Raw genomic sequence first — 27,862 nt, forward strand, 5'->3', positions numbered from 1 at the left:
TTAGGAGTAAGTCCCACTGAGTTCTGCGGGACTTACTTCTGAGTAAACATGTTATAAGATCGCCCGGTGAGATAAATCCTGCAGGCAGTAGTTCATCCCCCAAACAACCATCGAGGAACCATGGAGAGAGGTTTGTGAACGTGCATCCATGGATGAGCAAAAATCCCCTTCCTCTTCCCGGTTCCCTTTTCGTCCTGATTTTCCTATTTCCTTCCCGTTACTGCGAGTTTGCTCAGTGGGAAGCGGTGTGTTTAAGGCAGAATGTGTAATAAACTCTGCTGTGGCATTGAGGCTCCGAGCAATAGCTGAATTGGAGAAAGTCGTCATAAAAGACAAAATAGCTCTCTGCCCAGCAAGGCTCTTAATAATCCGTTCTCCTCCTGTGTCTCCACAGAAAAGCCCCAATCTCTTCTAGCAGAGTTGGGGGTGGGGGATGGGGAAAGCAAAGATGGCTGCAGGGAGCATCTCCGTAGTGGCACATTAGCACATTGCTAATATGCCTGCTGGACGCCCTCCTGCCAAACGCTCAACGAGAAACATGTAAGTTGCTGATCCTCCCATTATAGCAATTCTCAAATTCTCAGAGTCTTGGGTTTTTTCCTTCGACATGCCAGTGTTTCTGAGTAGCGAAGCAGCAGATAATTCTGGGCTTGGAGCAGAGAGATCTGGGTTCAAATCAATGCTCAAGACATGAAGTTTGTTGGGCTATTCCAAATATCAACTCAGACTGCCCAGCTGGACTTCCTTGGGAGAGGGTGGGATACGCCTGTGATGAATAAGAACAGAGTCACGCTACCATAGGCGAGGTTTTAAAAACCCAACAATGCATAAACCTTCAAGGATTATCGTAGAGTTTAAAGGGACCCTGAGGGTCATCTAGTCCAACCCCCTGCAGTGCAGGAATTGTGCAGACCTGGGATGGCATGCGCACCTAGAATACTGTTGGCACACAACAACTGTTTACTAGTGGGGAGGACTGGGCCAATGACAAAGAAACCAGGTTCAGAAAAATCTTGCTTTCTTCCCTGTATGTTTCTAGCTCTCGTGGTGGTCAGGTTCAGTGGGCAGAGTGTTCCGCAAAATTGCTTCTAGTTATATGTGCTACTGCTTCTCCAGTTGGCTGATTCGGACATTATTATATTTTGGGGTACAGTCATACCTTATGTTGCATTCTTTCAGGTTACATCCCGCGGCTACCTGGAAGTACTGGAAAGGGTTACTTCTGGGTTTCGCCGCTCACGCATGTGCAGAAGCGCTAAATCGTGCTGCGCACAAGCCCCAAATTGCGCTGTGCACCTGTGCATATAAGGCACTTCAGGTTGCGCTCTTTTCATGTTGTGAACGGGCCTCTGGAACGGATCCCGTTCGCAACCAGAGGTAGTACTGTATGTTATATTACTTAGGCATGGACACTTGCAGTGTGCCCTTTTTGAATGGTGTGAGTGTGTCTGGAATTAAAAGTTATGGCTGATGTATATTCATAGAGGAAAAGCAGGCACTCCACATTCTCTCTCTCTCTCGTAAAAAATGCTTGACATGGCAACATGGTCTGGTGAGTTTCTCTACCCCCACAAGAGAAGAGAGAGGAATGAGTGTGGCCACCACTTCAGGCAGCAGTCAAAAGTCCGCTGCAAAATGTGCTTCTAGCCTAAGTGACTGGGTTTCCCTGCAACAAATCCCGAAACAGCAGGCCAAAGCCCTGTTTCCACAGATGTCGTGGGATAATTCAAACAGTTGCACAGTGCACCTGCACCAGCCACAGCTGATGCCTTGCCAGCACATGTAATTTGTACTCGCGCATCCGTATCAAAGTACCAAACGTGCAGTGTGTATCGGCCCATATCAGTGAAGTGGGCCATCTGCTATGGAGTTTAAATCCTCGGATCTAGAAGTTGTTACAAAGCAAGTTCATGTATATTAAGCAAGTCAATGCAAGGCAGGTAGATTTGCATGCATTCTATTGATTTTTATAGTTTGTTTCAAGCATGGTATATCAGCTTCCTTGGCAGAGAATTTGTGTTTCCTTTGGAAAGTGCACTTATATTGGCACAGCCTCCGTACATTGTTGTATATACTGAACTGGAGTCGATCCAGGATCCAGGAGCTTTATCCTGTGCTTGCAAACCTTGACGATGTGCAACCCTAAAGCATATGGCAGAATCATATGTTAAAAGCTGAACAAAGACAGGAGGGGTTTCTTAGTAGAATTCGCGTTTCTCTCGAATTGGGATCAACGTTGCTGATTAGATTGTTGGCATTACCTGCCCAGATGTTGTGGTTCTGGACTGGAGGAACGAGCAAACTTTGGTGTGACAGTATTTCTTGATGAGAATCAGGATTGTGGAGTTAGAAGGGACCTTGAGGATCATCTAGTCCAACCCCTTGCAAATGCAAGAATGTGTATAAGTTCTGAACACAGAATATTGGGGAAAATCAGGTCCTTGTTATGAGTCAGTGCAGGATCTATAGAAAGTGCTGCGTATAATATGTGAAAGGTTGTTGTTTAGTCGTTTAGTCATGTCCGACTCTTTGTGACCCCATGGACCAGAGCACGCCAGGCACTCCTGTCTTCCACTGCCTCCCGCAGTTTGGTCAAACTCATGCTGGTAGCTTCGAGAACACTGTCCAACCATCTCGTCCTCTGTCGTCCCCTTCTCCTTGTGCCCTCCATCTTTCCCAACCTCAGGGTCTTTTCCAGGGAGTCTTCTCTTCTCATGAGGTGGCCAAAGTATTGGAGCCTCAGCTTCAGGATCTGTCCTTCTAGTGAGCACTCAGGGCTGATTTCCTTCAGAATGGATATGTTTGGTCTTCTTGCAGTCCATGGGACTCTCAAGAGTCTCCTCCAGCACCATAATTCAAAAGCATCAATTCTTTGGCGATCAGCCTTCTTTATGGTGCAGCTCTCACTTCCATACATCACTACTTGGAAAACCATAGCTTTTACTATACGGACCTTTGTTGGCAAGGTGATGTCTCTACTTTTTAAGATGCTGTCTAGGTTTGTCATTGCTTTTCTCCCAAGAAGCAGGTGTCTTTTAATTTCGTGGCTGCTGTCACCATCTGCAGTGATCATGGAGCCCAAGAAAGTAAAATCTCTCACTGCCTCCATTTCTTCCCCTTCTGTTTGCCAGGAGGTGATGGGACCAGTGGCCATGATCTTAGCTTTTTTGATGTTGAGCTTCAGACCATATTTGGTGAAACGTAGAAACTGCTTTTATTCCAGGGGTGGAAAACCTGTGACCCACCAGATGTTACTGAACTTTTCCAAGTCCTCAACATCCCTGCCTGACACAATTCAAAATCTCCAGCTCCATTATTTATTGCAACTTCCAGCTGATGCTGATGTCCACACCTGTGTCTTAGTATCATGTGGAAATGGTGACATGCCTGCTCTTTTTAGAGAAGCGATGTGTGTCGCCTCGACTGCCTCGGACGTTTTGCTGAGCACCCCAGCGCAAAGGTGTAACACTCTAAATGCAAACTGAATTGCGCAACGCGATCCTGAGCATGTTTACTGTGAAGTCAGTCCCATTTTATTCAGCTACTAGTGTTTCAGATTGCACTGTCAAGATGCTGGCTACCAGATAACCTATAACCCAAATGCAGGCCACAAATGGCACTGAGAAGCATATCTCAGTATGGGGAGAAGAGGTTATACCGTATTTTTCGCCCCATGGGACGCACTTTTTCCCCTCCAAAAATGAAGGGGAAATCTGGGTGCGTCCTATGGGGCGAATGCAGGCTTTCGCTGAAGCTTGGAGAGCGAGAGGGGTCGGTGCGCACCGACCCCTCTCGCTCTCCAGGCTTCAGGAAGACATCCGCAGCCTAGGCAGCCCTGCAGGAGGTCCGGCAGGGATGTCTAGGTTGCGGATAGCAGCCTGCTTCCCGGAGCGTCAGGCGCCCTGAAAGCAGAGCGCGCCGGGCAGACATCCACAGCATGGGGAGCCCTGCAGGAGTTCCCCGCAGGGCTCCCCACGCTGCGGATAGCAGCCTGCCGCCTGAGGCAGATATCGGCCTGCCCCACAAGCTCGGGGGACAGCAGGGAGGCGCAGCGCTGTTCCTCGACCTGGTTCGGCTTCCCCGACCTGCTTTTGGGGGGGGAAATAAAGGAAAAAAAAATTTCCTTTATTTCCCCCCCAAAAAAACTAGGTGCGTCCTATGGGACGGAGCGTCCTATGGGACGAAAAATATGGCAATTAGCACAGCATCATAAACGGCCTCGGTGCAATATACCTGAAGGAGCGTCTCCACCCCCATCGTTCTGCCCAGACACTGAGGTCCAGCACCGAGGGCCTTCTGGCGGTTCCCTCACTGCGAGAAGCAAAGCTACAGGGAACCAGGCAGAGGGCCTTCTCGGTAGTGGCGCCCGCCCTGTGGAGCGCCCTCCCACCAGATGTGAAAGAGAAAAACAACTACCAGACTTTTAGAAGACATCTGAAGGCAGCCCTGTTTAAGGAAGCTTTTAATGTTTAATAGGTTATTGTATTTTAATACTCTGTTGGGAGCCGCCCAGAGTGGCTGGGGAAACCCAGCCAGATGGGCCGGGTATAAATAATAAATTATTATTATTATTATTATTATTATTATTATTATGGCAGCAAAGAATAAATTTGTATGTGGCTTTGATTGTATCTTTTCGCAAGTGAATCGCAGGTGAACACAAAATGCAGGAGATTTCATTTGCTGTTTCTGAACTGTCCATTTCTATTGCACACCTGAGGTTGTATCCAAAGTTGTGCTGAGTAATGCGTCCCCTAAGGGCAAGAGGACTTCCCTCCTCTCCTCTCCCCCTGCCCCAAATCTGTTCTATGGGTTTCCCGCAACCCACTGGAGCAAAATTTAGGAGAGCAGCTCTGGATTCAGCATCACCCATGTTGGTGAAGCTATATGTACGTGAGCTCTGAGAACTGAAATTGTGCAAGGCATCAGAGCTGCTCTGTGTTAAGGCAGAACCAATGATTGATGGTGTTGATACAAATTGTAATTCCAGAACTATAAGCAATGGCCCCAGAATTGCATTTGCAGTAATGCTTGGGCAATAGTGGACACAAATACAAATTAACACTTACGAAATCACATGTCCTATTGGAATTACATTTGTTTATGATATAAGATGACAGGTAATGATGTTAGCGTAGGTGGCATTGTGGGTAACTCAGGATGTGAAATCGCATCGGTTACATTTGTTAAAAAGCAAAATGTGAATATTAAAAGATAAATTATGGGTTATCTCTCTAGCTTCCTGCAAATGGCTTTACGCCATTGACTTCCGCAATGGCCAAGCTACACATTATACACAATTATATCGAGCCACACAGCTCCTGGCAGCTTTCTAAAAATTCAGTGAATAGAAGATTCGGAAGAAGGAAAATTTAAAAGTGTGGAAGCAGGAGGATACTTAACTCTTTCTCTGCCTTGGCCCCCCCCCCCCCCCCGCCCTGCAAATTACGCTTCCCAGTAGCTTCCTACCCTGGGAAGTTCAAAAGGCTTGTTTGTTGTTGCCAGTGCATGGATGGAACTCTCCGGAGTTGAGAAACTGGGGAGAGATTTGGAGAACAAAAATGGCTTTTTTGTAGGTGGGGAGGAAAGGGAAAGTATTCCTCTATTCCACTATTCTAAATTCCACCCTTCCCAAATAAGGCTTTTTTTAATTAAATAAACATATGGCCATTGAAGCGTTCTTGCACAGGTTCACACCTCAGATTTCAGGCTGCAGGTGTGCTTTGTAGATGTAGCCAGCAAGAAGTTTGAAGCTGTGAAAGAAGATTCTTGCTTAGGTGTCCGTTGGCCGAAGGTTGCAAGTCCTGAGAATGTGTGTGTGTGTATGTGTGTGTGTGTGTGTGTAGGCAGGCACTCACACTTGTCTGAACAACAAGAAATTCCAAATACAGTGTGCTGATGCGTCAACGTAGAATGCTAGCTAATATCGGGGCCGGTTTTAGGTTTGATGAGGTCCTCAGCTATTGAAGGTAATGGGGCCCTTTATATGTCCAGCTGTCCTTTGTCAACAACAAACTGTGGCTGTTTTTTGTGTTGAATATATGCTATATGGTCATTTATGGACCCAATAGGTATCTAAAACCATTTGCACATGCAGAATGTAGGCACCCTATATATAGAAATGAGCAAACCAGTGATATTTTAGGGAGCAGGCTAGCAGGCGGGGACCATTACTTACATCATAGGAGTCTACACAACACAGAACACTGTTGCTGTATGTAGGTTTTATTTTATTTGTTTTTTTATCTTATATTTTGGAAATGTACATCCAGGTTTTTTTCCTTTACATTTTTTGGGGGTGCCCCAAGAGAGTGGGCCCCTAAGCTATAGCTTATACGTAAATCCGGCACTGGCTACTGTACATAGCCTTACAGATGTAGGGCTAAAGATAAAACGAACTCCCTTCACAGAGCTGGAAGGGGACCCGAGGGTCATCTAGTCCAACCCCATGCAATGTAAAAATCTCAAGTATCCATGACAGATGACCATCCAATCTCTGCTTAAAAACCTTCAAGGAGTCTACCACTTTCCGAGGGAGTCTGCTCCATGACCGAACAGCTCTTTCTATCAAAAAGTTATTCCTGATGTTGAGTTCGAATCTCCGTTGTCATAGCTTGAAGCCATTGGTTCGGGTCCTGCTGTCCGGAACAGGAGCAAGCAAGCTTTTTCTATCATTGGGAAATATCCCTCCCAGGATTGCAATTCTTTCTCAGATCTGGGAGGAAGATGAATTTCCCTTGTTGATATTTTTCTTAATCAAATTTGTAACTCCATCCATTGGTATGACGTACGCTGGGTGATTTGGGGCCAATCTCATCCCGAAAGTTTATGTAAACATTGTGAAATTTGGGATGAAAACGAATACAGTGGTGCCTCGCAAGACGAACGCCTCGCAAGATGGAAAACCCGCTAGACGAAAGGGTTTTCCGTTTTGGAGGTGCTTCGCAAAACGAATTTCCCTGTGGGCTTGCTTCGCAAGACGAAATGTCTTGCGAGTTTTTCCGACTTTTTCCCCCTCCCCCCTTTTTCTAAGCTGCTAAGCCGCTTATCAGCTGATCCGCTAAGCTGATAAGCCGCTAAAAGCCGCTAAAAGCCGCTAAGCCGCTAATAGCGCTAATCCGCTAAGCCGTCAATGGGCTTGCTTCGCAAGACGAAAAAACCGCTAGACGAAGAGAATCGCGGAACAGATTCTTTTCGTCTTGCGAGACACCACTGTACATTCATACTTTGAAAACTGGTTGAAGTAAGCATGCCCAAGTCTTTGTAAGAATGGGATATTAAATGCGTAAGAAAATGTGGCTTGTGCTTTTTTCTTTTTATCTTTGTTTTGGAAAAGAAGGTTTAATTTGATTCCTGTTCTTGAAAGCTTCCAGGAAAAATAAAGCCATATGCTGAGGTTTCAGTGAGTTCATTTACACCCCCTGCTATCTTGTGCTATAAAATGAATATATTATACCCCTTCCTAGATTGCCTTAGGAAGTGGTCAAACGGCCACATTTTTGTTCTGATAGATTGGCTCCTCTCCTTTCCTTAAGCCCAGACATGGCATTTATGAGGTTGTCTTGTGACAGACTGAAGTCATTTTGAATAAAACAGAATCCCACTTCAGACTGGAAGGAAAGGAATACCCTTTAAAATCAGCTTAGCTGTGTCCCTAGCATGAAATTAAGTTAAAAAATCTGTCTGAAGGATTTATTAGCACTACGGATTGGATTTCTAGTTTGTAAGCTGCTAATGGAAAGTTGTGTTTCTATATATGCTGCCTTGCATTCTGATTTGGTTACAAAAGGCCTGTGACTTTGTGACATTGGTAAAGTGTAACACGTTTGGGAGTATTTCTTTTTCTTTATTCCCCCCCCCCCCATGTTATTAATTTGTTTCAGGAGTCTCTTAAAAACTACCCCACAGCTCAAATTAAACCAGCGCGACACGTCTCTTAAAAATGACCTTTGCCATCAAGCTTGAAACTGTCTTTTCTCTACCTTATTAGTGACTCCTGTCTTGGGTGTCATTCTTTGATAAATTACTTTCATAAGCGCTGTTGTTTAAATCAGAGGATGTCAAATTTACATTATTCGATCCCTGTTCATGCCTCTAGGCTGCAACTCTCTGTTGGGATTTTGTCTCTGTGATCTTTGGAATATTTTTGCCTCTGATACTTCTAAGTGAATATACGAAAACCTAGATCACCAGTTCCTACATCTTGTCACAGGCATCGCGGCAGCCTCCTTAGAACAAGGCAAATGATTTATTTAGTATTTAGTTTAATAAAGGGAATGTGGCTAATTCACCCCAAGATTCCTTACCTTGGTGTGCCACTCCAAGATGGCCTTATTGAAATCCAAAGACTTCAGAAAATCACTTCCAGAGGGGTAGCTGTATTTGCCTGTTTACTTTCTATATAAATAATTTAGCAACAATAACAACAACAATAATTTTCTTATTTATGCCCTGCCCATCTTTATGCCCAGCTTCCAAAAGCATAATATAACATTGTACATTAAAAACTTCCTGATACATGGCTGCCTTCAGATGTCTCCTAAAAGTTGTGCAGTTCTTTATCTCCTTGACATCTTACGGGAGGGTGCCACTGCCTAGAAGGCCCTCTGCCTGGTTCCCTGTAGCTTAGTATCTTTTATATCTCGCCATTCTTCCATCAAGGAATTCAAGGAATTCAATATCTATGGGACAGATCCCAACCAAACGGAATAGGCACGCTTCACATTTGCAGAGTGGCTGCTACCCGTCTCTTCAGATTTTGTTGTACCCTTTCCATAGCTGTCAACTTACAGATTTGAAAATAAGGGACCAGCAGCCTTGAAAATAAGGGATCAGCAGCCAAAATAGGAGCTTCCTGCAGCCAATCAGAAGCAGCGCTTTGGTTTCTGAACTTTTTGGAAGTTGAACGGACTTCCGGAACGGATTCCGTTCGACTTCCGAGGTACGACTGTACTAGAGGAATATGACTCTGAAAGCGTCCGAGGAAGGAGTCTTTATTCCACAACAAACTTGCTAAATCTTTAAAGTGCTGGTTATCTTTAAAAAAATACCCCTTCCCACGTTACTGGTTTAGCACATCTCTTCAGTAACGCTTGGATGGTGTTTGCATCTCTGAAAATTGTGACTTCATGTGGGCATATTCTCCCTGTGTGGTTTCATACCTCCAAATACCCTCCAGACATGGAAAAATCTGCGGTCAAGCCGCATCTTCGCTGTGACATACGGATTGCCCATGAGCAAATAGGTGCTTAAGTGCCGTGCAGAACAGTGCTGGGGGATTGAGATTTTAAGCTACTGATTCACAGAGCTTTAAGCACACTTCTATGCATCTGTGATTTCTGAGCTGTGGTAGGAAAGTTTATGGTTTGCAAAAGGGAAGGGCGCTGGAAGGCCTCATCAGGTTGGGGTGCTGGTCACTTTCCAGCCTCACTGCCAGCCTAGAGAGTTGTTTTTGTGTGTTTTTTTGCAAGAGGCACTCAGCCTTAACTGGATGAAGTCTATAGCGAGCTATAAATGGACACCCGTGCTGGTGTAGAAAGCTGCCTTCGGGAAATCTTCCCGCTCTGTGCTGAATTGCGATGAGCAGAAAATCTCCTTTTTGCTTGGGAGGCATGCAGGAGCTGAGTGTGAACCCGAATGTGTGTGGCATTTAGAAAAGAGTAAATAAGGAATTCAGCTTAAGGGGTTGGAGCTCTGGCTGCTCAGAAATTCTGCTTTCTGTACTTTTTCTTCCTTTGCAATTACACTCTGAGCATTTGGACAGAGCATCCTCGGTAGCCTGTATTTCTCGCCATAATTTCTAGGAGAGGTGTTTTTTTGGGGGGGTCTTATACCAAGCTTTAAACCAATAAATCTTAATTGCACATTTGGCTATTGTTTCTTTTCTTTTAGGTCGGCTGGTATGTGCATTTTATGGGAATGGGTGGAGCAACACCTGGGATCTGAATCTCCAGCACCACACCTGGGCAAATCTTTGCTGTTTAACAGATGCTCTCTAGTTAGTTGCAAGGAGCTTTAAATCCATTATCCAATTCACCCTCCTCCAAAACAATAACACAGAAATCATCTAGTAGTTTTATGTCTCCAGTTACTAGAAGCGCTTTCAAGTAAGGCTGTGAGATTCAAGGGAAAAGACTTTCTATTCAATAGGTATTTGTCTTGTGCATGTTAATACTATTTTTTTAATGTGTGTGATTTTTGCTGGGGATTCTCATGTAGAAATGCACCAAGAATGTGCTAGTTTTCCAATCTAGTAGGAAAAGAAAACCCACTCATCTTAGAAGTGCTGCTTATCCAAAGCAATCTCTTTTTTTTCCCCTTCTCTCTTTTTGCATAGGATTCTGTATTGGTTGTTCGTTGACGTGGTTATAAACGTTTCTTGTTTTAACAAGTTCTGTAACTTTGGGAGTTGGTACGTCTGGAGGAAAGGGATGCGGGTGGTGCTGTGAGTTAAAGCACAGAGCCTAGGACTTGCCGATCAGAAGGTTGGCGGTTCAAATCCCCGTGACGCGGTGAGCTCCCATTGCTCGGTCCCTGCTCCTGCCAACCTAGCAGTTCAAAAACATGCCAAAGTGCAAGTAGATAAATAGGTACCGCTCCAGCGGGAAGGTAAACGGTGTTTCTGTGTGCTGCGCTGGTTCGCCAGAAGCAGCTTAGTCATGCTGGCCACATGACCCGGAAGCTGTACGCCGGCTCCCTCGGCCAATAAAGCGAGATGAGCGCCGCAACCCCAGAGTCGGCCACGACTGGACCTAATGGTCAGGGGTCCCTTTACCTTTACGTCTGGAGGAAAAGAAAACAACTTCTCTTAGAAGCACTTAGAATATGTTTGCTCTCAGTATAAGAAACACATTGATGACTTTTGGAGCAGATGAGCCAGACCATTTTGTTTTGCGCTTAGAAGCACTCTTAGCTTTCTAGTTGCTCAGACCAGATAGCACAGGGTGACTCAGGCACACAGGGAGTTACAGAGAATCTTATTGGACGCTGGCTACATCCACAAGGAGCCTTGCATGCCTGTGGTATCTTCTCCCAAAACCCTGTGGTCATGACTGTGCAGAGTCTATCCCTGACCTTGCATTCCTAGGTTCCCTGATATAAGATCTGCTTTCAGTGTGTTTCCCATCTGTGAGAGTCTGACTGTGGCTGATGAGCTTTGGCTAGCTAATGACTTCATTTCTCATGTATGTGGCCTACAGGGCTTGATCTGCCAGATATTTTTTCCAGGTATCCGGAAACTTGCAGCACTTCTGTGTCCACCTGGGACCAAAGTGAAATGCTCATTTCAGAAACTCCAGTTCCAGGTTCGATGGTGTTATGATCATCTTACTCTTGTGTAGGACCCCAGCAGAGACACATGCCTGACTGGCATGTTCTCTCCCTTCCGGTCAATCCTTTGGGAGCTTCAAAAGCTTTCTTCTGCCTGAACATCACAGCGACTGATGCCTACGGACATCAACACACTCGGGGATCCGCAGAGTTTTCGCAGTTCGTGTAACGGACCTCAGCAGCTCAGCATTTTGGCTAATCTACGTTTATTTACATATAATACACTCGGAGCATTCTGACTTGGCTCCTTCCTCTTTCTCATCTGACAGCAAAGAGAGAGAACAAAGGACAACAATCCCATTTTATGGAACATAGTAACACAAACATCCTGTCTCCGTCACTTCCCACACTGTGGAATGAAAACATACACAGTCATGTGATGGAGAACAATCTCATGACTGCAGACACGGGGGACTGAATCTCCAACAGGGGGCTCCTTTGGCAAAGCGCCATTTGTACACCCTGTGTGGATGTGTTGATGATTGGTTTATCTGGTGGCAGTGGAAGTGGTAGGGATCCAGAATGCCGTGGTTTTGGGGGGCACTGAGGGAAGTTTTAAATGGCAGCTCATAGCCAAACATTGCTGGAGACCCAGGGCAGGGATCAGTTGTGCTGAGCCCAGCCAAGTCACTGGGGCCCCTGGCATCTGCCTGTGCTTCCCAAGCTATCCACATTTTAAAAATGGGTAGAACATGGAGGTCCAGTCCGTCAGGGATAAGAGCACATCATTTGTCAGGATCAATGTCCATCAGTTAATGGATCTTGGGTCGCAGTGCTGGGAACAACTCAACCTGGAGCCATGAGCAAGGGCTTCTCTTGCTTCTCAGAGGAGGCCAAACTGGGATAGAAGTATCCGAGGTCTGACTTAGTAAAGGACAATTTCATACGGTCTCTGCCTTTTGTTTTGCACCCTGTTAAAAAATGGGATCACACTTCATTGCGAGATTCATGTTCCAGTACAGGCTCTACGCAGTCAGTGGCACTTAATATAATGGTTGATCCAGTCCTGCGCTCATGTATTGTAGAGAGGGCCATTCTTTGGTCAAACATCAGCATGGAATCTGGGGACGTGGGGTGGGTGGACTGTGTTTTTTTATTCCAAAATCATGTTCAAAATTAGGGGTCGTCTTATACACAGGTGGGACGCAGGTGGCGCTGTGGGTTAAACCACAGAGCCTAGGACTTACTGATCAGAAGGTCAGCGGTTCGAATCCCCGCAACGGGGTGAGCTCCTGTTGCTTGGTCCCTGCTCCTGCCAACCTAGCAGTTCAAAAGCACGTCAAAGTGCAAGTAGATAAATAGGTACTGCTCCGGCGGGAAGGTAAACGGCGTTTCCGTGCGCTGCTCTGGTTCACCAGAAGCGGCTTAGTCATGCTGTATGCCGGCTCCCTCGGCCAATAAAGCGAGATGAGCGCCACAACCCCAGAGTCCCTTTACACTTTACTTTTACCTATGCTGATGGGACAGAGGATAGTTTGCTATGGTGAGACGCGCGAGTGGCATTGTTGGTGGTCTAAAAAAAGCTCAACATCTCTTTCTCCCCCCCCCCAAAAAAAAAAGCTCAACAACTGTGGGCAAAGCCCCCCCCCCACCCATTTTCTTAATTTTGAGTCCCCAAAAATAGGAAATAGGGGGAAAGTACGAAGTTCCCAGAACACAAGCATGAAACGCAGCAAAGCATATATCTGCAAAACTATATGCACATTGTGCTCTTCCCACAATGGAATGTTCATCTGATCTACTCTTGACTCTAGTACAGAGGTAGCCAATGTGTTGCCATCCAGACGATATTTGGAATTCTAACTCCCATCGTTCCTCACTGTTGGTAATGCTCACTGGGGCCAATGGGAGTCAGTCTTAACAGCTTGTGGAAAGTGCCATATTGGCTGCTATTGACTTGGCTGCTTAGCAGTAGACAGTGCTTTTTTTCCCCCCTCCCCATGCCCACGCCACCCTATAATAAGTTGGTACGGGATAAATTTCAAGCAATTTAGCTCCTCCAGAAACCTTGCCTGAATTGTTAGGCAGCGTGGGCCTTTGACTCTTCTTCTTTTTCTTCTTCTTTTTTGGTCTCTTAAACTGTCCTCAAATAACCCTAGCCATCTGGGCATTTACAAGAGAGAGTTTCGCAAGTTTGATGGCACGTATGGGTTCAAATATATATGTTTTAATGAAATGTGTGACACCCAGAAAATATGTACAGATTTGTGATAGTTAAAATGTAAGCTTTTTGGGTTGCAGGAGGTTTGAGAAGTGCTGAAGGGAATACTGCTAAGGTCACGTAGGGGAAGGATTATGCCCTCTGAAGCAGTTTGCATATTTTACTCATTAGATCATTTAACACAGATTTGTTATTCACTAACATACTGAAATCTTTTCTTCACGCCATGAAAGGGGTGGTGGTGAAAGTTCTTTCAAAAATGCTTTAGGTAGCCGAAACACTTTTGTTAATACATTTGAAATACAGTGGTACCTCGGGTTACAGACGCTTCAGGTTACAGACTCTGCTAACCCAGAAATAGTACCTCAAGTTAAGAACTTTGCTTCAGGATGAGAACAGAAATCGTGCGCTGGTGGCGCAGCGGCAGCGGGAGGCCCCATTAGCTAAAGTGGTACCTCAGGGTAAGAACAGTTTCAGGTTAAGAACGGACCTCCAGAATTAAGTTCTTAACCTGAGGTACCACTGTAAAAGGCCAGAATTAAAATGCCCCGTCTCCCATTTTCCATACTTTTAACTTCTTTGTGGGAAGGGCAATATAGTTAATGAGGTGGTTAGAGCATGGGTGGCTATAATTTTGGGCCAAGGGCCACATTGACCTGTGGTCAGCATTTCAGGGGCCGAAGCGTAAAAGTGACTGTGGTCAAAGTGCAAAAGTTTTCATGGTCCAAGACCATCCTATTGTTGGGTAGAGTGAAGAAAGGCCATAGCTTAGTGGTAGGGTAAGCTATGAACATGTTCAGTCCCTGGTATCCCAGGTAGATTGGACGCGGTGGCACTGTGGTCTAAACCACTGATTCTCATGGGCTTGCTGATCGGAAGGTTGGTGGTTCGAATCCGCATGACGGGGTGAGCTCCCGTTGCATTGTCCCAGCTCCTGCCAACCTAGCAGTTCGAAAGCACACCAGTGCAAGCAGATAAATAGGTACCGCTGTGGCGGGAAGGTAAACGGTGTTTCCGTGCGCTCTGGCTTCCGTCACAGTATCCTGTTTCGTCAGAAGCAGTTTAGTCCTGCTGGCCACATGACCTGGAAAGCTGTCTGTGGACAAACACCGGCTCCCTTGGCCTGAAAGCGAGATGAGCGCCGCACCCCATAGTCGCCTTTGGCTAGACTTAACCGTCCAGGAGTCCTTTACCTTTACCTATCCCAGGTAGGGGCCAAGAGACTCTCCCAGTCTTAAACTATGGAGAACCACTGACAGGTAATATAGAGCAATGATCTGATGCAGCATAAACAGCTGCCTCACACAACAGATGAGGGGACCGGTGATATCAGACTCTCCAAGTGCCTCTGTTTTCCAGGGACAGTCCTGGATTTACAGAAGCCGTCCTGGTTTCTAATCTGAACCCGGAATGTTTTGCTTTTCCTTAGACGTCCTTGTTGTCATCAGAGAAAGGTTGGAGGGCATGGCGACCCCTGAGCCAAGGAGATAATTATGCAACCTTTAGAAGACCCCTGTATGGGGAAGTTTTTATTTTAATGTTTAATGTTTTTATATATGTTGGAAGCCACCTAGAGAGGCTGGGGCAACCCCCTTGCATGCACGTGACAAAACGTCTTGGGCCAGCCCTATGTGCTCTCCTTATAAAAGTGTGGTTTCACTTCCCCATGTAGCTATGTCATAAAATCATGCATTCCCTCCGCTACACGACTGACTATTTTTGGAGGGGAATGCCCGATTTTGCGACGTCATGTTATGAGTAAGTGACACTCCGTGTCACAAGGAGAGGGGAGAATGTTTTTTTTCCCCTCCCAGCATGTAGCCACCCCACGTCTGCTAAAAGCCATAGTGTGTCTCCTAAGTCGACTGCTGGAACACACTCTCAATTATGGAGATGGTAATAGAATAAACAATGCAGAATCCTGTGTATTCTATTTATGGTGACGATTCCCTTTGGGCTATGCTGAGTCCTTTCTCCTGGCACCTGGGTCATCAGGTTCATTTGTCTTGAGCAGAACCTGGAATTTGACACGTATCCCCAAACTTTTCCAATGCACATCAACTGGCCGCATGTACAACTATAGGTGTTGAGGTGCCGATCGAGTCCTCTTCAAACAGTACAACTTTAGAGGTACAGCCATGCCTCGGGTTACAGATGCTATAGGTTGCGTTTTTTCAGTTTACAGACTCGCCGAAACCCGGAAGTACCGGAACGGGTTACTTCTGGGTTTCAGCGATTGCGCATGCGCAGAAGCGCCAAATTGCAACCTGCGCATGTGCAGACGTGCCACTGTGGGTTGCGAACGTGCGTCCCGCACGGATCACGTTAGCAACCCGAGCATCCACTGTATATCAAATACGGTTTTAAGTACAGGCTACAACTGTTTTCCACGAGGGTTTTGTTCCCTGACCCTGTGTGTGTCGGTGTAGCACATATAAGCCCGTTGTACCCCCTTTTCTAACCACTTCTGGGTTGCAGCAATGCACACATGCATGGTCGCACATTTTTTGAATGCCTTTATAACAACTAAAAATGCAAACTTTGGATGCAGCAATCGTGTTGTTTGTGGTCATGACTAGAGATGAAAGGGTCTGTCATTTTTGGCTCTGTCCATTTCTCGTTTTTCCAATCATAAATTCAATTTCCAAATTGTAAGTTTTTGGTTTTTTAAAAAACTCACGTTTTATGAATTTCTTCCAATAATACATTTTATATGCAGTTTTGACTAATGTGCACATTTTTGCAGGCAAATTTCTTTGATCGAATGCATTTGTGTGTGCTATTTTTTATTTATTTCTATACCGCTTTATGTTTTCACCAGTATATCCATTTTTAGCCACACTTTCCTTTGTATGTGCATTTTTGTAACATTGGTTTGAGAACTGCCTAACAAAATTCCCATAACTGCAGATTTCAAAGGAAAGCTGTGTTTCAGTTTACACATGGTTTCAGAAAATGTGGATTTCATAGATTCAGTTTTTCATGAGACCTGAATTAAATTCCTCTCCCATTTCTAGTTCATACTGTTATACAGATAAGCTTCTTAAGGAGTCAAGATTTATTGCCTATGCTTGTTGAGGGTATAATCTTGAATAACCTTTTGTGGAATGTCTGAATCACCCTAAATGCTTTAGGGAGAAAACCTGATGAATCTTGAATTCTTATAGCCCAGTGGCGAAGGAAGTAATCAGAACTGCTTAGGAATAAGTGATTTGGAGTTTCAGGCTGACCTGTGACAGGGAAGGTACTTTTCAGACTTTTGTTGTTGTTGTTGTTGTTGTTGTTTAGTCGTTTCCGACTCTTCGTGACCCCATGGACCAGAGCACGCCAGGCACTCCTGTCTTCCTCTGCCTCCCGCAGTTTGGTCAAACTCATGCTGGTAGCTTCGACAACACTGTCCCACCATCTCATCCTCCGTTGTCCCCTTCTCCTTGTGCCCTCCATCTTTCCCAACATCTTTCCAGGGAGTCTTCTCTTCTCATGAGGTGGCCAAAGTACTGGAGCCTCAGCTTCAGGATCTGTCCTTCCAGTGAGCACTCAGGGCTGATTTCCTTCAGAATGGAGAGGTTTGATCTTCTTGCAGTCCATGGGACTCTCAAGAGTCTCCTCCAGCACCAGAATTCAAAAGCACTTTTCAGACTTACTTTTTCATATTCTAAGATTACGTGGGAATCCTGTTATGACCTTGTGAGGGATGATGGAGTGTTGAAAGTGCAAACACTTTGCCGGAAGCCTTTGCCCTGTTCCAAGCAAAACATAAAACATTGTGTGAATGTTTTTCTTGGAAGGCTTTCTTGCTTGTGCAAATAGAAAGTGATTGTTTTTATGAGGAGGGTGCAAACGTGTGTACAGGATGGAGGTGTAAATTGCATATACATCTGCACCCTTCGAGTTAGCTGAAAGATGGGTGTGTAGCTTTCCTGCGTGAAATCTAAACTGACACGCAGACACGTTTGTGTGCTTTGCTTTCCAAGCGAAGGGAAGAGATTTTAGTCAGAACGGTGGGTTTGTATAAAAAATGTTTCTGCCTTGAGAAAGTTCTCTCTGTGGAACAAAACCAGATGTTTTTATAAGTTCTTAGTACTTAAATACTTTCTCGTGATTTCTGTATAATTCATCTCTACCCCTTTCCTGAAAGGGGAAAGTCGTGTCAATGTTTATTATTATTATTGCCATGGCATGTGAAGAGGAGAAAGTATTCAAACAACCGAGTGTTTTAGAACAAAGCAACACACACATACATGCAAAGGAAGACCGGCTTTATTTGTGAAAGATAAAAATAGTCATTTCTGGGATAGGAAGTGATGACTCCCTGGCGAGGCGGACAGAGGGAGGGGCCCTCCTGCGATGCTGTTTCCTTTTGCCATTGTTCCCTTTCGCAGCTTCTGTGCAAAGCGGGGTGCCTTTCTCTTAGGCAGGGGGGGGTGATTTTTCTCCTAGAGATCCCTTGCAGGGATGGGGAGGGGCGGGTGGGGAGAAGTGAAGCAGTTTGTAAAGTTTAAAGAGCTTTTCAGGCCCTGCTGGCTCCCTTTCCTGAGGGTGTTGGTGTCTGGCTTTGCTGATCTCCTTGGTCTCGCCATGGCGTGCGGGATGTTGACTCCAGGGTTGCAGGTTCCCTGCCAGCTTTTTTTTTGCAGAGGAGCATACAAATTGGAAAATTACACCCTCTGCAGCTTGAAAGCCAGCTGGCACCTCCCTGTTGGGTTACACCTGGAAGGGCCGGCGGATCCCAATTGAGTGAAGTCAGCGTGTGGCTCGGAAGCCAGCGGAGGTGTTTTGGCCTTGCCATTCTCTGTGGTTTCAGAAACACACCCTTTCTGGTATTCTGGGGAGAGTGCCCAGGCAAAAAAGAAATATAATTTGGTTTTGCTTGCAACCTGTGGTGGATTTGAAGAGGGGGGTGGTGGTCAGAGGCAGCATGAAGAGAAAGGGAGCTTGGTTCATCAGAAGCGGGGTGATTTGCAAGGAGCTAATAATCTCTTGATATCTCTGCCATTGTGTTAGGAGCGGTGTAATTGTAAATTTGTGCCAGAGAGCAGACTCCCTTCTGTGCGTAGGGGATTGTGTTCACCCATTAAAAGCGATGGCCTGATTTTGTTGTGTGATTTAGTAGGCAGCTTAGTTTACCACCTTCTCAGCTTTATAGTGAGGCTGGGCCACAAGAAAGTGGAGAGGTTTGTGGTACCCAGAGCCCATCTTTTCCCTTTCCCTCTTGCATCTTGACCCCCTCAGCACCAGACCCTGGAAACGCTGGAGGCAATCGCTCTCTCAGGGTTTTTTTTTTGGGGGGGGGGCGGCGAGTGAAATGGCACCTATAGGGAAGGAGCCCCCCTCCAGTCCTCCTATTGAGAGGTGGCTGCTGAGAAGTAATATATAATTCACAAGGCCATGCTGTTTCACGCAGATGGTGATATTCAAGCATGACTGACGTTAAGAGGAGCAAAATCTCTGAAGCCTTTCTTTTCTTCACCCTTTTTCCTTCCTCTCCTCGCTGCGGTCTGCTGAAGCTCTCGACGTTAAAAATTGCCCAAACCTGGGCACTTCAGGCACTGCATAATTGTACAGTAGCTTCTGCTAGGCTCCAATTTCAGACGTCTATCCAGCCGAAGCGACGTTTCTCCCCCACCCCCCGAAAATATATATATATATATAAAAAATCCTCATTTTGTGTCTGGAGGGCCATGAGGTCACCCGATGCATTTGGGTAATCAGAGGTTTGGGAAAGTGGGAGTGTTATTTTTGCAGGGCTGTGCTGGGAAAGCAGAATGCAGGGAACGTGCAATTAAGCTTTTCTTGGTGCTTCTTGTTTTAAAATATCTTCCTTATTCTAGAATGCTGTGTCTTTGTGGAACTAGAGCAGTTGCAAGAGAGAGAAGGATTGGGTGGGAAAGGCAGAGCTCATAAGCAGTGTTAGAAACTGAGATAGTTTAGCTGGAGCTAAATGGCACCTTGAACCTGGTTTATGGGCACAACAACAGAATGTCTAGGCACCCTTTTTTAATAACAGGAATACAAAGCTGAAAATGAACGAAAATATTACGTTCATTTTCACATGGTCTTGTCCTTCCCCTGCACACACACCCCTAATATTCTTAAGTGGGTCTCTTCTCCAGAGACTGCAGTTTTTGTTATGTACTGAAGTTCTCACCCTGGGCCAGCAGGGGGATACTGTAGATAGTTATGCAAATAAGGGATCGAAAGTGACGTTCAATGATTGGATAGTTTTAGAAAATTCTTACAGTTACGTTGTACTGGAGCTCTATATAAGCAGGCTGACTGAACACTTCAGTTCAGTTCTGTTCTGGCCTGTGAATAAACAAGAGCTGTTTGAAGAATTGCTGTGTCGTCTGATATGTTCACCCACAACCTAACAGTTTTAATCTGAAATCTTAGGCGCAGTACTGTGCCCAGAGCTCAGAAACCGCTCGCACTCATGAAATCCTCTCTCGCAAAACGCACCTAGGAACAATGGGAATTTCGAACATGGCTCCCAAGCCTACGGCAGATAAACGGAACAGGTAGCCTCAGAGCTGGTATGAGAAACATGGTGCCTCTCCAGGCCATGCCAGCCCTCAGTGTGGGGCTTTGAGGGAACAGCCCTACGTCCTGACTTAGGGTCCCGCCAAAGTGAGGCATTTGTGGGTCAGGTGGGTCCCCAAAGAGCTTCTGGGCTGCCGCTGCTGCTTTGCAAATACAGTGGTACCTCAGGTTACCATACGCTTCAGGTTACAGATGCTTCAGGTTACAGACTCCGGTAACCCAGAAATAGTGCTTCAGGTCAAGAACTTTGCCTTCAGGATGAGAACAGAAATTGTGCTCCGACGGCGCGGCAGCAGCAGGAAGCCCCATTAGCTAAAATGGTGCTTCAGGTTAAGAACAGTTTCAGGTTAAGAACAGACCTCCGGAACAAATTAAGTACTTAACCTGAGGTACCATTGTAGGCTTTCAGCCTGATTCCAGTAGGGCTGTTCTTATGTTCTTGTTGAAACCCCTCTCTCTAGGGTTCCCCTCTTAGTATGGACAGAAACCTAGGCTAGGGCAAAGTTCTACCTAAGTACCCGTGGCTTGGCTCACACAGGCAAACTATGGGTGTTAAGTTGTGGGTGAACATATCAGACGACACAGCAATTCTTCAGACAGCTCTTGTTTATTCACAGACCCAGAACAGAACTGAACTGAAGGGTTCAGCCAGCCTGCTTATATAGAGCTCCACTACAACGCAACAGTAACAACTTTCTGTAACTAGCCAATCACTGAACGTCACTTTCAATTCCTTATTTGCATATGTGGACCTGAGTGAAAACCATCTACAGTATCCCCCTGCTGGCCCAGGGTGAGAACTTCAGTACATAACAATGGGTGTAGCCAAAGGGGGCCAGGGAGGGGCAGCTGCCCCCCCCCAAATCAATAAAAATACATAACTAACAGGTTTGCTCTGTCTCCCCCCTAACAAAAGGCCTGCAGCCCTCCCCAAACAAAAATCCTAGCTGTGCCCATGCGGCAAGCTGAGGTGTACAAGGAGAAGGGACGAGCTCTTTCGAAACCTTTCGTTGCTTTTCAGACTAGGGAGGTGGTGCTCGAAGGGTCTGTGGCGGGAACAGAAAAGCCCCACAAGTGCCTGGCTCTTTACATCTTAGGCCTAGCCCAGAAGTGGTTTCGGGGTGGGGCGGGTGCAGCAACAAATGCGGTGAGAGGGTGCCAAATTTTAGCAGAAAATGATTTGCAAAAAAGAATGAGTCGAGGCTGACTGGAATAATAATAATAATAATAATAATAATAATAATAATAATAATAATTCTTTTATTTATACCCCACCCATCTGGTTGGGTTTCCCTAGCCACTCAGGGTGGACCCCAGCAGAACACTAAAAACAGAATAAAACTCCAAACATTAAAAACTTCCCTATACAGGCCTGCCTTCAGATGTCTTCTAAAAGTCAGGTACAGTGGTACCTCGGGCTACATACGCTTCAGGTTACAGACTCTGCTAGCCCAGAAATAGTGCTTCAGGTTAAGAACTTTGCTTCAGGATGAGAACAGAAATTGTGCTCCAGCAGCGCGGCAGCAGTGGGAGGCCACATTAGCTAAAGTGGTCTTCAGGCTAAGAACAGTTTCAGGTTAAGAACGGACCTCCGGAACGAATTAAGTTCTTAACCCGAGGGACCACTGTAGTTGTATTTCCTTGACATCTGATGGGAGGGCGTTCCACAGGGCAGGTGCCACCACCAAGAAGGCCCTTTGCCTGGTTCTCTGTAACCTCACGTCTAGCAGTGAGGGAACTGCTGGACCTCAGTGTCCGGGCTGAATGATGGGGTGGAGACGCTCCTTCAGGTATATAGGGTCGAGGCCATTTTGGGCTTTAAAGGTCAGCACCAAAACTTCGAATTGTGCTCAGAACCGTAGATCACTCTCGACTCTTAGGTGACTGTATTTCTCAAGGACCACCTAGGCAGACTTTCCATTATCCCCAGCCATGAGGCCTATCATGGAACTAGGAAGACTAAGGACCATCTAAGGACCTCAACAGGTTGCTTACAAGGGCCTGTTGGCTGTGGTGCAGTCAAGACCCAGTGAAAACAAAAGCAACCTGCCATACAGATGGACGTTCTGTGGGAAAAGGGAGAAAAGAGAAGGGGCATTGTTGGGATTCTTTAGTATGTTATCAATTGTGTGTATGATGCAGATTCCCCCCCGTCCCTTAGCCAGTAATGAAATAGTAAATCAGATTTGTGGCATTCGTAAGATGAAATGTTTACTTGAAGATGAAATCGCCCTCCTGGGTCTCTTGTTATAACCAAGGGCTGAAAGTGCTTCGCTCGCTCGAGATGTAATTGTTACCAGGCTCTTTTGTGGGCCTGCACCACAAAAACCACCACTGTTGATTATTGCAGTCTTTTAATTCCAACTGCTTAGCTTGGCTTGGAACGTTGGAGGAGGCAGGGAGGAGATGGAGGCAAAGCCAAGAGGGAGAGGGAGATTTGGAAAGGAGGCAGATACGGGTGTGCAAACTCAGTCTTGTGGTTGGAACAGAAACGAGGGATGTCGTAATGCGATCTGGAAGCCATTTTTTTTAGTTGTGCCAGAAGCTTCCTGTGTGGGCCCACCTACGTGAGACATGCACACCATCTCACAGACAAAGCCCTAATGTTGGATGGGGCGGAGGCTGCTTTGCAAAGGGCCACCGTGTGGTTTAGTAATTGCTTGGGTTGCTTCTCAGTCAGTTCAGAGTTTGCAGGGGCAGCGTTTGTCTCACACCACACATGATTATTCAATGGGTGGAGAACCTTCATTTCTTGTTCCATTCAGACCTACGTCTGGTCTTAGAAACTGAACAGGCCAATATTATTTGGTAGAATTGCCAAGAGCCGTTGGTCTGTAATGGTTGTTGGAGTGTTGAACTAGGAGTAAGGAGGACCTGAATTTGACTCCCCATTTGACCAGGATGTTAATGGTGTCAACGTTGACCTAAGATACCTAGTGGTGTTTTCTTGAGGGTAAAATGGGGAGCCCTGTAAACCGTAATGCATTCTTGGAAGAAATGGAGGGATAAAAATGAAATCCCTTTGGGCCTCTCTCTCTCTCTCTCTCTCTCTCTCTCTCTCTCTCTGTGTGTGTGACTGTTCAATCTGTGCTGATCACATTGCTGTAATCATTTTAAAAAAAAAATCACATGCCATTTTGCAATCCTTCTATAGAAATTTCTTTGTCCTCCCATCTTGAATCTTCAAGCGTTTAGATCAGGGGTGACTAAACCCTGGCCTTGGGGCCTGATCCAGCTCATCAAACATTCCCCTCCCCCCCAATTTGGGCTATGGGAAAAAGGAAAGGAAAAATATTGAGAGCAAGCCTACTCCTTCTGGTGGGATCAGTACCTGATGGGGGATGGGGGGTTGCCTTCTCAGACATTAGATCGATCGATTGGGGGAGGCTGGATTCGCACAGATAAACTAAAGAAGGGAGACTGGTTTTCTTGAGTGTCCTAGCCATGGGTGCTTGTGAGAGTACAGAGTGGCTGCACCCAGCTGGCAGGTGGTCCGCAGAAGGTTGGTTGATGATGAAGGTTATCAGACTCTTCAACGCTAGGAAGCCATGGGAGGGACCCCTTTCTTAAGCAAATGGCAGCACTGAAGCACGGAAGTGACTGCTATGTCAGGGGTACCCAATTATGTGCTGCCACGTAACTCAGGGAAGGGAGCAGGGAGGCGCTGGAGTTCGGAAGACAGGGACAGGCATCATACGTACATCGGTTAGCCTAGCTTCTTTCCGTGATCGTCCTTGTTTTGCAAAGGATGGAATTCTCCTTTGTATTTTGCTAGGGCAGCGCTGAGCTTGGGTCTAGCAATGTTTGTGAGGTGCTGTTAGGGTAACAGTGGAAGAATGCCACAGGAATGCTTGTAAAAGAGTTAGCGGAAGGGAGGATGTAAAGACAGTTCGCTCTGTTTCCAAATAATCTGATGTCTGTGTTCTCTCTCTCTTTTTAAAACAAAACAGTAGTTTGGGCCCATTTATAGCTGTTCTCCTCTGCCCACACCCCTTTTCTGGTCTGTCTGAGCAGCGATATGTGCTTGTGTGTGGCGGGAAGTCTGTGGCGTGTTGTAATCACCTTCCAGAGATTTGTTTTGTACTTGGGAGATTTTACATGGTTGTAATATACATGTCTGTTAAAAAACAACAACATACTTTTTTTTTTAATGCAGCCCAGAACCTAGGCATCTGCTGGTACAAACCCAGAGGAATAAGCCATAAATGTGTTTGAAATTCAGTGCCTTTTCTTATGTTAGGTTTTGTTTTCTATTTATTTGTAGCGCAACCATGTGGGGGCCGCCTGAATTCCAAAGACGCTGGCTACGTGACTTCACCTGGGTATCCGCAAGACTACCCCTCCCACCAGAACTGTGAGTGGATCATTTATGCTCCGGAACCCAACCAGAAGATTTTCCTGAACTTCAACCCTCACTTTGAAATTGAGAAACATGACTGCAAGTAAGAGATTACACCACATCCTCTTTCTCTTCTCTCTTTACTCCCCGCCCCCCCCCCCCCACCACTCACCACCACTCATATACACACACACACACACACACACACACACCGTATTTTTTGCTCTATAAGACTCACTTTTCCCCTCCTAAAAAGTAAGGGGAAATGTGTGTGTGTCTTATGGAGCGAATGCAGGCTGCGCAGCTAGAGGGATTGCTGCTTTCGCTGCACAGTGATCCCTCTTGCTGTTCTGGCTTCTGGGATTCAGAATATTTTTTTTCTTGTTTTCCTCCTCCAAAAACTAGGTGCGTCTTGTGGTCTGGTGCGTCTTATAGATTAAATACCATCTTATAGATTAAATATGGTGTGTGTGTGTGTGTGTGTGTGTGTGTGTATATATATATATATATATATATATATATATATATATATATATTGCTGTTGGGACTTTTTGCTGTCTTTAATCTTTAATCTTGCAGTACAAGGAGTACTGTGCTACCCATAAAAACTGGACTAAACATATGTGTGAGGTTGGAACTGAAATGGGAGTTGCCTGTAATATATCACATATGGTGCACTGTTAAAAATACGCGCAGGGGTGTCTGATCAGCCATTATTATATCTCATCAGCCTCTTCCGCAACACCCGCTCAAGCTGTAAACTCCAGCGCCGCATTTGCAACCCAGGATTGCATTTCTGCTCTGCAATAGGATGGAGATTAAAGGGAAATGTGTGGGACCGCATTCTGCGTTCAGAAATGCCGGCGCCCCTTAAACGCTCGTTTTTGCTTTTGTCCAACTAAGCGCTTGTGTCTAGAAGGCCTCAAATTACCCACGTTCGGCGAACGTTATCGGCACTTCCAGTTTTCTCATGGCTGGGAACCGGCTGTTCAACAGATGTCAGAAGGGAGAAGCCACTTTCTTCTGAGCTGTAGGGAAATATAAGCGGCTCAGGATAGAGCAGGAGTGGGGAAGCATTTGCCTCTCCAGATGTTGCTGAACAGCCACTCCCATCTGCCCTAGCAATCATGGCCGTGGGCTAGAGATGATGGGAGTTCAGCAGTATCTGGTGTTCCCTGCAGCTGGTATAGAATCTCATCATAGCAAGAGCCCCAATTTGGTTGGAAGCCCTATTGTTGAAGCATGGTGTTTGTTTGTTTGTTTAAAAATATATACAGTGGTGCCTCGCAAGACGAAATTAATCCGTTCCGCGAGTCTCTTTGTCTAGCGGTTTCTTCATCTTGCGAAGCAAGCCCATTGACGGCTTAGCGGATTAGCGCTATTAGCGCTATTAGCGGCTTTTAGCGGCTTATCGGCTTAGCGGATAAGCAGATAAGCGGCTTAGCGGCTTAGAAAAAGGGGGGGGGAGGAAAAAAACCCGCAGGAACTCGCAAGACATTTTCGTCTTGCAAAGCAAGCCCATAGGAAATTCGTTTTGCGAAGCACCTCCAAAACGGAAAACCCTTTCGTCTAGCGGGTTTTCCGTCTTGCGAGGCGTTCGTCTTGCGGGGCACCACTGTACTCTGATCCAGGGGACAGCAAACTTTTTCAGCAGGGGGCCGGTCCACTGTCCCTCAGACCTTGTGGGGGGGCCGGACTATTTTTTTTGGGGGGGGAGGGGGAGAATGAATTCCTATGCCCCACAAATAACCCAGAGATGCATTTTAAATAAAAGCACACATTCTACTCATGTAAAAACATGCTGATTCCCGGACCGTCTGCGGGCCGGATTTAGAAGGCGATTGGGCCGGATCTGGCCCCCCGTCCTTAGTTTGCCTACCCATGCTTTGATCCTAAGCATCAGTTCAGGAGTAAATCCCGTGGAGTTCAGCAGAGCTGAATACCATGCTTTGAATAATTCCGTTCACATAATGTACTGCAGTCACTCACTCAATCAATCAGTAGCTGAACTGGGTTCCACACAGTCACACACACACACACACACACCTGCAAAAATAAAAACGCAAAAGAAATAGCAAAGCCAGACAGACCTCTATGTTAACACTCAAAACGGAGCACATTAGTCTTCCAAAAAAAGTTCCCAAACCAGAACACTTACTTCCAGGTTCGCAGTGTTTGGGTTCCAAGTTGTTCAAGTAGCAAGGCGTTTGAGAACCAAGGTACCACTGAATTGTATGGCCTTCTAACTTTGAGGTAGCCAATGCTGCTCCCTTCAGATGTTACTGGGCTACTGCTTTCATGACTCATGATTACTGCCCATGTTGGCTGGAGGTGTTGGTGGCTGCAGTCCATTGGCTACCTCTGCTGTAACTCTTCGCTGCAACAATCAGATTCTGGCAGGGTTTACCAAATGCACAGAAGGGTAGGGCGTTATTGTTATTTTTTAAAGCAAGTGCTTCTTGTCATTCAGGAGTGAGAAAAGCTGCAGTTGCCAATATTTCTTCTTCTAAACCAAAAATTCAGGAGCTCTGCTTGTCCCGTCCCCCTCCACCCTGCTGCTTGTAGATTCTGCTGCTATAATGTGCATTCCCATAAGAAGACAAGGTGTTTCCTCTTTTCTATCGCAAATACGACAGATTCTACTGCATTTGGTGAAATGTAAGACTGGGGAGCTGGATGTCCAAGAAAAACAATTAGCAGCTAGTAAGAAATAATTAACAGCTTCAGTGAGCACCATTAAAAGCATGAATTAATGAGGTAGTCCCTTGGGTCTGTTAGAACGTCTGTGGTCGAGAGGCTGTCTAAAATGTTCAGCTTTTCTTGTGCATCTACAACTGGGTGTTATCTATGTGGTTTTGCATCCTGTTTTTCTTAAAGGAGTGGGAAATAGTACTTGATGGGCAGGCTACACCAATACTCACTCTCTCTCATCTTCCAATCCAAATATGAAGCAGTGCAATGGTTGCAGAAAACCTGGCTCTGGTCCATTGTGTCATGATCTCTGTTCTAAAACTAGTAGGAACCACCAAAGGCAATTCAAGTAAAAACAGCGGGGGGGGGGGTTCTTCTACATGGCAAGAACATGGGCTTATTTCATACATCAAGTCATGGCTTCTGCTAACCATAAACCAGGGGTCAGCGTCCTTTTTCAGCTGTGGGCCGGTCCATCGTCCCTCAGACCATGTAGTGGGCCGGACTATATTTTGGAAAAATAAAAATAAAAAATGAACAAATTCCTATGCCCCACAAATAACCCAGAGATGCATTTTAAATAAAAGGACACATTCTACTCCTGTAAAAACATGCTGATTCCTGGACAGTCCATGGGCCGGATTTAGAAGACTGTCCATGGGCCGGATTTAGGTTGCCTACCCCTGCCATAAACCAACACAAAGCATGATTTAAAGCTGTTCAGCACTCTCCTTTCAACAAATCAAAAGCTTGTTGAGGCAGCACAGCAGCCATAACTATGATATAGATTTAGATAAATTTAT

At 45.8% G+C, this 27,862-nt stretch overlaps 1 protein-coding gene across 2 annotated transcripts in view; it reads left to right on the forward strand.

Moving 5' to 3' along the window:
- NRP2 (neuropilin 2) overlaps positions 1 to 27,862 on the forward strand; it is a 248,896-nt gene that overhangs the window by 23,157 nt on the left and 197,877 nt on the right. For both annotated transcript variants that reach the window (XM_079977300.1, XM_079977299.1), the window contains exon 2: positions 24,294 to 24,471. In XM_079977300.1, coding sequence (XP_079833426.1) covers positions 24,294 to 24,471 — 178 coding nt within the window. The remainder of the gene's footprint in view (positions 1 to 24,293; positions 24,472 to 27,862) is intronic.

The sequence above is a fragment of the Podarcis cretensis genome (assembly GCF_951804945.1).
Source record: "Podarcis cretensis genome assembly, chromosome: 1".
NCBI lineage: Eukaryota > Metazoa > Chordata > Lepidosauria > Squamata > Lacertidae > Podarcis > Podarcis cretensis.